Below are 12595 nucleotides of genomic sequence, written 5' to 3' on the forward strand. Positions count from 1 at the left end.
ATGTTTAGACTAACACCTCAATGAGTTGCTTAGCTTTTGCTTATTTTTTTTTTTTACAGTCACATCCTCACATCTTCAGTTGAGCATCTAAAGTAGCAAGGAAATATTTACCAATGGACTTTTGTCTTCTCAGACAGCTTTTTGGCACACGAACATAACTTCCATGGGATCTTCCAGGAACACTAGGGGGGACTACAGCAACTCCTGGCCTTTCAGACGTGGACAGCTGCAAAAATAGATTTATTGATGAGAGCACAGTGTGCACATACAGAAAAAGACAGTTCCCTTTCGAAAGTGAACTCTCGTTTCCTATTCTCAGGGAATCATGGTTACATGCGTAACTTGAGACGTTTTATGTATAATTATGCATCATGATTGTAATCTAAAAGTGGTTCACATTTTAAACTACAAGACAAAATAAACTTACATTAAAATCCATGGGTGTGGCCACAAAGCGACTCAAGGGGCGGGGCTTGATTGTAGCAACTTTATCCAATGATGCTTTTTCATGCACAAGCTTCTGTGGCTGTACGGTCTCTTCAACTTTATCTGCAAAAGGCAGTTATGTCTGAGGGACAGGAGTAAAAGTTGCATTCGATCTCTTACACAGGCATCAATTCTCTGCAATTCTCTTCTTTTTTCACATTTCACTTAAATAAACCATATTATAATATGATTTCAGCTTACATCTTGAAGATTTAAACTTTTTTTAAGGCTTATTTTGTCATATTCTAAATCATTTTAGGCCATCTTGCAGAGATTGGGTTGGGTTGAGAGCTGCTGATCCAGCTCTATCACTTACATCAGGAGATATATATATACAGTACAGACCAAAAGTTTGGACACACCTTCTCATTCAAAGAGTTTTCTTTATTTTCATGACTATGAAAATTGTGGAGTCACACTGAAGGCATCAAGGGCTATTTGACCAAGAAGGAGAGTGATGGGGTGCTGCGCCAGATGACCTGGCCTCCACAGTCACCGGACCTGAACCCAATCGAAATGGTTTAGGGGTGAGCTGGACCGCAGACAGAAGGCAAAAGGGCCAACAAGTGCTAAGCATCTCTCGGGGAACTCCTTCAAGACTGTTGAAGACCATTTCAGGTGACTACCTCTTGAAGCTCATCAAGAGAATGCCAAGAGTGTGCAAAGCAGTAATCAAAGCAAAAGGTGGCTACTTTGAAGAACCTACAATATGACATATTTCAGTTGTTTCACACTTTTTTGTTATTTATATAATTCCATATATAATTCCACATGTGTTAATTCATAGTTTCGATGCCTTCAGTGTGAATCTACAATTTTCATAGTCATGAAAATAAAGAAAACTCTTTGAATGAGAAGGTGTGTCCAAACTTTTGGTCTGTACTGTATATATTAAAAAAAGGGAAATCTTGCACGAAAATTGTAGTGGCATGACTTAACATCCTGAACCTTCTTTACTTTGTTTGGTAGGATATGTCGGTAATGGGTAAATTGTGAAATTGGTTTGAACGGTCTACATATGTATTCGTAGTATCCACAGCCCACTCAGATCTGATCATTAAAAATCAATATTATTCCTGTAGTCACTGTCACCACCAAGAATATGATGCGATCTTACAAAACATTAACTCATCATAACCTAACATAAGAAAGAAATATCACTCCCTCGTCGTGCATCCGTTCTGGGCTCCCCTATCAAAATTAGGTTTGGGAATAAAGAAATGTTTTTATTTACAGTAAAATAATGCAAATAGACAACTTCGTATTAAATCGTCCTTCCTAGATGTGCCCAGCAACAAACATACAGTGACCAGAGCAGGATGATCGGGTTCTTTTGAAAATAAGTTTCCTGGTTCAAAGGTTAAGCTTGATCAATAGTGGCATAATGTTTATAACCAAACTTTGTGATGTTTTTACCTATTATATAAGGATCAAATGAACCAAACTGTTGCTTATCAAAGATATTCAAAAAACAAAAGGGCTGGATTTCTGCAATTAAACTCTAGGACTGAAAATAACCCGGATAAAAGCAACAGTAATGGTGATGCTTAGAAAGAACTCAGTGAAATAACAGTGATTTATCAGATTTAACTCACCTAATTCTTCTAGTTCAGATGTCATGGACTTGGATCGCATTGAAAGTGCAGTTGTTGGGGCTCTCTTGGGCGGAGGAGGAGCTGCGAATACACAAAACATTTTCCTGTCATATACACACACATTACATATACTGTACACATCACTTCCACATCTGCACTGAAGGAAGTGTTGTGATATTATCCTCTATGTGCTTTCTGTGCAATTTATTCTGTATATAATTTATATTAGGTTGCTGATGTAAAGCTGAGTCATGATTTACTGATGAGTAGTCCTGTCCTGACTACACACGTGCAATGAGTGTTTAGTACCTTTTTTATGGGTTTTGTTGTCTTGTTCGAGATTCCTGCTGACCGTCACCACTTTGAGGACGAGTCGGTTTCCTCCATGTTTAATCATGTTTACGACCTGCCGGTGTCCCATCTTCACCACATTCTGATGGTTGACCTGTAACAGAAATCACACTGCTCAGGATGTTTCTGGTCATTATACTTGAAAGGTGAATGGAAGATGTTTCTAGTGCAGCTGCAAGTCCAAAAGTGTTTCATTTCTTAATGCATGTTCCTGGTCTTGTGAATTATTTACTGAATGGGTTTTTCCAGTGGCGTCTGCATCTGTACGTATGAGCGCTTGGACTGATCTGAGAATATTTCAGCAATTATGACATCCGTATTTAAAATCTCATGCAAATGAATCATTCTTCGGAGTCGGTTCTTTTCAGTGAAGTGGCCAAACCATTTTGCCAAACGGTCTGAAGGCACCTTTGATTCAGTTTGTTTGGTTTGGACCGTTCTCTCACTGAATCAGTCAGTAAAAAGGCATCAGGACACTCAGGAAGACAGAGAACCAACAGAGATGTGGATGAAGAGGATATTTCCTTACAATCATTTGAAACAAACGGCTACTGAGGTTTAACTCGTGTACATGTAATACATGTCCCGTGGGGCCGGGAGAACATATGGTTATTTGACCTGATTTCTAAACGCAGTGCTGGCCGACCTACATTTGTATCACGGTTTAACCCTATGACCATTAAATATGGCAGCAAGCATAAGCTGAGATACAAGAATATCTTGAGTCGAAATAATTTGTTTTAAACATGATGCCAGAATGATGAATACTGAATACACCCTACATTTTAAGACATTCTTATATGGATGTCTTCTTTATCAGGAGCAGAAAAGAGCATTCAACGGAGAAGATGTGAGGTGTGGAGAAGAGGAAATATCATTCATCTGACAAAACAATCAAACCCAATTCCACTGTAAATGTTCTCTGTGAACTCTGATATAAAGTTTGAGTCAACATCGAGTCTGATTCACTTCTCACAAGAGTCTAAGATTAAGAGATTGTCAAGAAACATAAGAATTTAAACCCCTTTGCAAGGCAAGATGAAAGTTTGAGAAAGCAAATATCAATGTAAGTCAACTGAATTTTATATTTTCATTTATATAGAATAACTGGAACAGAAACCAGAATCTGCTCATTTCGTTTGATTGGCGTGAGAAGGACACCGTGTTCAGTATGCAGGGCTCTTTACCTCGATGAGGAAGTCTCCGGAGCGGAGCCCCATCTGCCAGGCTCCTCCGCCCTCGTCCACAGACTCCAGGTACTGCAGCGCCGGGAACGCAGAAGTTGGGATGAACTCCTCGATGGGTGTGTCTGCTGTGAGACCCAAAAAACAACAGAGCCTTCATGTTACTACAATGCCAACTTCATATGACGTCTGATTTATTTCTGTTGCATGCTCTCAACTACTCTCAAAGTACAATCTGACCCCGAATTAACTCTCAGGAAAAAAGCAAACAACAAGGACACAAAGGGAGTAAGCTAAAGAGGAAGCTGTTTACTGAAATATAAAACCCTCTGTCTGCATATATGTGCGAGTGTGTAGATTTGTCCCTTCCTTTGGGCAGAGACACACCAGCTCTACACAAACCAGCCGTGACACCTGACAGTTCCCATCAGATTCCACTGCTTCATCACCAACCGTACAGGAACAGATCCCAGCGCACCTTAAAACACCCTCCACTGGATCCTTCATGACCGCGGTTCACTTTGTTTTGACTGGAACACATTCTGTAAGGTTTCAGACTGCTGGGGTTTGGGTTAGAATAAACTGACATGTTCTTGCAGATGTCTGTTGGGAGACCATCACACTAAAGAGTTCGCAGACAGTCTACTGATACTCTAAAGAGGGGAAGTGTGTGTGTGTGTGTGTGTGTGTGTGTGTGTGTGTCTGTGTGTGTGTGTGTGTGTCTGTGTGTGTCTGTGTGTGTGTGTGTGTGTGTGTGTGTGTGTGTGTGTGTGTGTGTGTCTGTCTGTGTGTGTGTGCGTGTGTCTGTGTGTGTGTGTGTGTGTCTGTGTGTGTGTGTGTGTGTGTGTGTCTGTGTGTGTGTGTGTGTGTGTGTGTGTGTGTGTGTGTGTGTGTGTGTGAGTGACTGACAACATTCATGTGCTTTAATATCTGCACGTGGTGAGAGTTGATGTTTGATGATGAGGATGAGGTCTCACCTTTAGCTCCTCGCAGCACGAACCCGAAGCCTTCATTCTCCTGCTTGTGTAAAACCACTGTTTTCTGCTCGGTCACACAGTCGCTGTGGAGGAAATGACGCACGTTATTCAAGCCCTTCATCAGCATCCTCATCCTCACCACCGCGAGGTTCATCATCACTGATCATCTGTATCGATCCCGCGATGTCTTCGACAGACGCGTTCATTCCTCGCGTGTTTTACCTCCGCGCGCGTCTCAGAGCCGCGACGCGACGCAACGACCGACGACGCATGTGTCACAGACGCGCGTCACGTATCTGTCACTCTTCAGCTGATCTGCAGCAAATCAAACTTCCGTTTAAATGGGAAGTATAGGAATAATAAGTTAACCTTTTACATTGTATTAATTACTTGCACAAGCCTGAATGTAAGCCCATGCCAGCTCATGATTCAACAAGCTGTGGATGAACACAGTCTCTGATCCAGAGATCATCATCCTGACCTGCACATCTCCAGGTCAAACTGAAGTCAACAGTCATCAGTTCTGTCAAAGTCCTGATCCGACACTGATTTCGTAAAGAAGAGTCATTTCTGCAGGTGAATTCAGAGAAATGTACACTGAATCTGTTGATCATCCCTCAGTAAAATACGACTGATGAGCACAGGTACGTCTGCTAGAGATCTGTTAAAGATCGGCTCATCTGGGAAGCATCTGCTGTGTTCACACATCTGACAGACGTCTTTACCATGTCAGTTTGACATTCATTCAAAATCATAAACATCTTGAAGACATCTTCTGAAGGTCTATCTGCCGTCTGATAGGAAACGTCCTGTAGATGTATTGCAGATGAGTAAACACTAAAACACGTCTTGCAGATGTCAAACAGAGTCTCTGTGATGGACGTGTGCTATCAGGGAAGGCTTGGGCCGCATTTTAACGGTTTAATATAATATCAAGGTTTAATTTAAAACAAGTACTTAAAACAATGCTCTTCATATAAACATCTGAGGCAGTTTAAAGCCTAACAGCACTATTTACAGCAGTAGCTATAATCACTTTAACACTTGCTCTCATAGACTACTGCTTCAGAATATAAGCTCTGACATATTCAAACCAGTTCATTATAATGGTCAAGATCTCAAAGACATCTTAAGCCTGCTGTGCTTCACAATTTAAGAAAGTGTCCTGAAAGTGGCTTGAAGGTTTTCTGAGAAGAGCCGCTGTATGCTTTCAATCAGGTCTGGTTGAGGTCTCACCTGTCAATGCTGTCATAGGAACCAACAGTGAAATGTCTGAAGAGTTTTTTCCTGTCGTTGCGCTCCATCCTGCTCTCTGGTGAACAAATGACAACATTATAATAACAGATCGTCTTATGATGGAGAGCAGCAAATATATTATATTAAACAAATATATTTATTGAAATATAGTATCTAAATATCAGGTCAGGAGTTCTGAAGCGCTCCCCCTCCCCCGATTGTTAAACCCGATTGTGTTGCTTCCGCTAAAGAAAATAGTCCGCTCCGTCTCTACGGTTAGAATCCTGTGAGTCCATAGCAACGCTCTGTTTTTCATGGCAACGGTCTGTTATACTGTTGGTTATAACACACCGCATTCTACATTGAAATTCAACCAAGCCATGTAATAAAATAAGTTAATAAAATAAGCATATATCACCACCAGGTGATATGCTTTAGTTATTTTGTTTATCCTATTTACCTGCATTTCCCTGTCAATTAGATGCAATTTAACTAATTGACGCCTAATTTGCATACAGAACGTCCCCAGTTATTGACTTACATCAAGAGTCTTTCCCCCTGAAATGTAGAAATCTAAATTGGTGAATTTAGAAGAAATCTACAGATGCAAACAGATGGAGGATACACTCTAAACAATGTAGTAAATCTGAGTAACTGCATCTGGTACATTAATAAATAAAACTGAGTAGAAATAAGTTAACATTAAACTTTAAAAATAACAATATTTATAAATTAACTATTTAAGTAATTTAACTTTTTTTATTTCCTCAAAACCTTTATAAAATAGTATTCCATACCACCACAAATACATACATGACATTGGCTTTTATTGAATTTTTACTCAATTATTTTGGTAAGATTAATTTTAAAGTGTTATGTATTCTGATAACACCACAATAATTAAAACGATGTAGTGCCTTGTGCAAAAATAAACAGATTATTAGTAAAACACGCCCCTCTGTTTGATGCAGTTATTTAGGTTATTCTAAATATGAAGAGTTCAGATGAAAAACCCTCTAAGTGCCATCTGAAATTTCCTTCAATAATGATCATTTTTATCAAGCTTGTATGTTTATGTTCACTTATTTCACATTACTGGCAATGGAAATTACCTATTAATTGTCATTTAAGTTAAATTACTGAACTTAAATACGAGCTTGAAAAAAAAGCTCATAAGAAATTTTCAGATGGCACTTAGAGGCTTTTGCATCTGAACTCTTCATATATACTTGAAACTAGTAGCATAGAAAATGTGTTCAGAACATGCAGATTGTGGAATGGTTTCCTTTGCTGCTCTATAAACCTAGTGAATACTAAGGAGACCATGGTTTCTGTGAACTGATTATTTTGTAGACATCTTTTGAAAATGAAACAATTGCGTGAGTTTGAGGAAGATAAAATTAATTAACTTTTTTAATTATTTTTTTAAAAGGAAGTCAGAGTTGCGTTAATATATATATATATATATATGTTGTTGTTTAAAAAAAAAAAAACCTAATTATGAGAAGTGCCCTTTATTTCACTTGAGCCCCTGCCCCTCAAAATGTCTGTGCACGTCCCTGGAGTCAGTAATGCATCAGCATGGACTGACAACACACTCCTGTAAGCTTACAGAGCATTTACACTTTTAACTTTACAGGTGAAGAATAAAGCAGCTGGAGCAGTTCATCGTAAGGATGAGACTGATGGAAACAGTCCTGTGATGGTCTTTCTCTCCACAGACACTCTTGAGGGACTTACTTGGCCTCTCTTTGTCAGGTTTGACAGGAATCTCTTCCACACACCTGGCGGGGAACCAGCCCACCTGTCCTCGACAGCAGCCCTCCCAGTATCCCCCTTCACCAACGCTCAGAACTGGACCACAAGCAAGAGTCAGGAACATGGACAGCTGACAGGAGACATGGTATATTCACATCACTGACCTCTGACCCTGTCATTCTTGTGCAGGGTGAGTTCTCCGCCAGCTTGAGGTTGGTGTGAGCGAACGACGACGAAGTGGCGTCCGGGAACAGCGCTGTACAGCTTCCTCCTGGAGCTCTGGCCGCACGGCCGGCTGTTGACACTGCGGGAGCACAGACACATTCACTCCTCAAACAGGCAAAGATTCTCTCAGAACGGCACTGCAAGATTATATTCATAACCACATGTGGGTTAATAACACATAACACATTCAAAATATGACATTACTGTCATTTAAGTCACGGAAGAGCTCCCTCTGCTGGAGGAAGGTTGAAAATGAACAAAAGAATATGAAGCTGTAAAGATGAAGAAAGGTGTCAGAACCTGATTTTACCAAGTGTGAACATTGTGATTAACCAATCAGATTTGAAGAACCAGTTTATAGATTTTGAAAAGAAAGAAAGGTGGCAGATTGAGCCATGCAGAACTCTCTCTCTCCCCAGAGTCTGATATCAGTCAGCAGAAAGTCAAGCAGGAGATGAAGTGAGGATAAAACTGTTTAATCATAGTTTGTCATGATGTTCTGTCAGACTTCAGCTGAGCAGCATACATTCATAAAGTGTTAATGCACCAAAGCAAAGGCCCAAGTTTGAAAATGTAAAAATAATACCCGTCAGGGAAAGTATGTATGCTGGATTGAAACATCTACACCAGTAAAGATGTTGTACATGCATTGATTTTTATTTTTTATAATTTTATATATTTTATTTTTATAAAAAATACAAATCAATGCATGTACAACATTTTACACAACAATGGGTTATCAAAAGCATAAAACCAGTATCAGTCTGTTCTGCTGATTAATTGATCCGCTATAACATTTTCCTGGCATGATGCCTTTTACTTTGACACGTGTGAACTGCAAAAAGTTTATTTCTTTCTTCATTGCATTTTCTGTGTTCACTACATATGTCCACAGCTGCGATATGTGTTATTCTCCATTCTTTCTCATATACAGTAGTACCATAAAATCCTTTAAAAGTAACTTTCTTCACTTTTTCTGCACTTATCTGACATCTGATGGTTCAGATCTGATAAATATCTGAACAAATGAAGTTTGTTTCATTCATTGGTTGTGTTTTGATCATGCACAGAGAGTGCACACAGCTTATGTCTGTTAAACATGCACTGGGAAGTGTTCTGTCCTGAAGATGAGTCTGTTGCATCAGTTTTCTCTTATAATAATTAAGGCAAGGCTGATTAATTAAACTGAAAGTGTTAAATATCTAGCTACAGTCATGTGTGTATGCTTCTGTCTGGTGAGCTCTATCCTACCACTTCTGCGGCGCGCTCTGCTCGTCCTCCAGACTGATGGACAGGGAATGGCTGCTCGGGACGGTCCTGGTGCTGCGGCCCGTCATCTGCCCCCGTGCGCTCGGGTCTCTCGGTGTCTTCTGCGGGGACAGACTGAGCTCCGGACTCACGGCTCGCGTCACCAGGTTCAGTTCACTGTTGGAGCGCAGCAGCCCTCGAGACACAGGAACACTGTTCTTCCCTCGCTGTCTGGAGCTCAGCGGGACCTCGGGGAACCGCACTGACACACACACACAGGAGACAGGTCAGACCATGATAAATCCATCAAAACCATTGTGTGGGTGTTAGGCACAAAGATAAAAAAAGAGGGTAAAGTGAAGTCTGAGGAGGAAGCCCGAAAAATACAATGAAAAGAGTCTCTGTAAATGTCATAACAGATGGAATAGAGTTAATATAGTGAATGAAAACCGCAGTAAGAGTTCAGTAACATCATGTTTGTGATGTAAAAGGGATTTTTAACCAGCTCACAGTGATCGTCACATTAAGCTCACGGGAAAACAACCTTCTCTCATCACTCATGAGATTCAGATCCAGCGCAGACCTTAAAATAAATCTAAACAAATCTAATACTTTAGGATACATGTTATTTTAACAGTTCACTTTAGACGTTCTGCTGTCAGTAAGTGTGTACTAGCAGTCGTAAGAGATACTGACACACAGTTACTAGAGAGAGCCTTTGAGTCTTCGTCATCGGTAATAAACTGATTCAAATCACTAATACCTAATCATTCATACAAAACTTTACAAAATGTGTAGCAAGAAGAAAAGACAAGAAAACATTAAACCTACAATTGAAAAAAAGTTCCCTGATCATCAGGTTCACATATTAAATCACAGCGCAATTACGGGAAAAAGACCTGACATCGTTGTTGAGGCATATTCATATCATAAACCCTTCCACATGGGCTACTTCTCTTCGTATTTGGGGACGTACTCCATAATGATAACTTTGCCACAGCATGTACAAGACTGAAACCACTTTTAAATGTATTTATGTGTTTAAAATAAACAACGCTTGATTATACACCATACACTCCAATCTTTTCTTAAAACTAAAACAGAATCAAACGCTGACATTCAATTAAAAACAAATAAAACAAAGATGAAAAACCATCATCTTCATAATAATAATAATAATAATAATGCATGTATTGTGTGTGTTTGTGGCTTTGACTCTGATTCAAACATCATTGTCCATTTAATGTCTCTTAAGATGCAGATCATTTATGTTTCTTACACAAACTCTATTAAGTGTGTGTTTGCTTAAAAATCAGTTCCAGATTGTCCATCTTCCTGCCAGTCATCTTTCTTCATAAACACATATCCTTCAGGAAAAAGACAATCTGATTTAGAGAAAACAGACCAGCATCAGCAGTATACATGTCTCTTATTAAAAACTAATGATCATACATAGAGCTTTTGGCTGTGTGCCGTTAGTTTTGTCTTTATGTATTCACAAAAAGCGACTTCAAGTCTTTTTGGACAATGCATTAGTTCAAATAATGCTGCAGAGGTGTTGCTCATTAGTTCATGCAAGGAATATGTTGTATGTGCGTATAATGTTGAGAGATAAAGGTGCATATATTCATTATATACTCTTATCCATAAGGTTCACAACAATGCATGATAAATACTCCTTTTGAGGTAAATCACATGAGCTAGGAGCTCACAAACACGTTATGAAGTGCTGTTCAGTGAGCAAAAGTGTTGTTGATTATTAATGATAACTAATGCATCAAGTAATGTTAACACATAACATGCACTTTGAATGTTAAGAAGTATAAATTAATATAAACCAAGATTAGTGTTGTTAATTTTTACCTCACATTAACAATTTAGATGTTACTAAATGTACCGGTTAACATTAGCTGCTGTATAAACATGTAGCTCATTATCCAACATTAACAACAGCAATCTTACTGTAAAGTATTAGGTTTGTTTATTGAGCCGTAACAGCAGCAGTGTCCTTCACTGGACACAGGCAGCACAGTCTCTGAACACAAACACAGCATGAGAGGAAACAGAGAGAAGAACTGACCAGGAAGCTGCCAGCACACTCACAGAGAGGAGAGTGAAAGACAACACAACTATATCAGATATCAGAGCGTTCAAATCCTTTCACACAGCAGGATTTTGAGGGAAATCTGAGAGTTATGTAATGCTTGGAGCAATCAGTGTTTTCTCAAGAACACAGGATCAGGACCGGTATCAATGAAAATCCTCTGGCCAAGCTTACAGTGACTGAAGGGACGCCTGAGCTACAGTCGAAAGAGTTAGTGACATGAGGTAAAACATCTTAACATTACACGAGAGAAGAGCGGAGTCGTTCCTCAGACGCTTCAAACAGACACGAGTGCCTCAATCTCTCCAGAAGTGCAAGTTATTAGAAAGCAGAAGTGAAGTGTTTTCATTTTATACACCATCTGCTCTCACACACAAACATTTCAATTCACTGCACTGAACAGCATTAGTGTGTTTGGAAAGAATGCAGTAAATGTCTGCTATTCAGACATAATATTAACCAATCAAAAAACAACAACAAAAAAAGACGCAAAACCACCACCTGTGCATGACACGAGTAAAATGATTTCATAAATAAATACATGTAAAGTGCATATATAGTTTAATGCAATATATATATGCACTTTATGTGGCTTTATGCATTTCAATGTTTACAGCTTTGTCAAAGATTCTTTCAAAAGATGCAAAGCACTATCAAAGATGGCTGTTTATGAATGTTGCATATGATCACGAAGCAAATTGTGATGCCAAGGGTCAGGCTTTATTAAAATCAAATTCATTCAAATCATCTTTCTGTCAAATCATGAAAACGGTTCACTGGACGTTAATCTTTTTTCCTTCTTCCCTCTGTTTTCTGGATAGTGCATATTGCTGTGAAACTGTGTGGAATCGAGTGTAATGAAGATCTTTAAATCATCCCAGCAACTGCAGATCACACTCTTACAGCAAAACCAACATGTCAAAGCCACTGAGTGCACACCAAGAGCTGGAGAAAGTCCTGCTAGAGATGAAATCAGTGTAAATCAACACACCTCTCTCTGCTGTGCAGCAGGCAGAACCCATGACCCAAACGATTCCAGTCCCTATACAATCCCATCCCAGATCATGAGGAGGAATGGAGTCCTGTGCTGCGCTCGTGGACGATGATGAGCTCGTAATCCTCGCTGCTGCTGCCACTTGGGCTTTTTTCATTTAGTGTGCAGGACAGCTGTGGGCTGCTCTGGGAAACAATCACGGATTATGTCTCCTCAGATATTTACTTCTGTTCCTTTTGATTGATTTATTCATGTGAACGGTTGCCTGGCTCCGGTATAATCCAGCTCACGCAACGTTTTTTTGCTTTTATGAAAACAAAGTAAAAAACAACGCTCTTTAGGTCCAGTCAGCATATAGGGTAGCACTGCTTGTTGTTGTGGTTTTTGTCTTTTGGGATAGTCCTGCCCTCTTTTGACCGAGTCCAGCCTGATTGATG

At 39.6% G+C, this 12595-nt stretch overlaps 1 protein-coding gene across 1 annotated transcript in view; it reads right to left on the reverse strand.

The window, feature by feature from the left end:
* Positions 1-12595, reverse strand: part of shank2a (SH3 and multiple ankyrin repeat domains 2a) — a 31195-nt gene that overhangs the window by 3797 nt on the left and 14803 nt on the right. The window contains 10 exon segments of the mRNA XM_059564289.1: positions 112-226; positions 428-549; positions 2082-2162; positions 2391-2526; positions 3620-3744; positions 4594-4676; positions 5830-5905; positions 7570-7752; positions 7755-7891; positions 9064-9322. Coding sequence (XP_059420272.1) covers positions 112-226; positions 428-549; positions 2082-2162; positions 2391-2526; positions 3620-3744; positions 4594-4676; positions 5830-5905; positions 7570-7752; positions 7755-7891; positions 9064-9322 — 1317 coding nt within the window.

Source organism: Carassius carassius, chromosome 13 (assembly GCF_963082965.1).
Source record: "Carassius carassius chromosome 13, fCarCar2.1, whole genome shotgun sequence".
Taxonomy (NCBI): domain Eukaryota; kingdom Metazoa; phylum Chordata; class Actinopteri; order Cypriniformes; family Cyprinidae; genus Carassius; species Carassius carassius.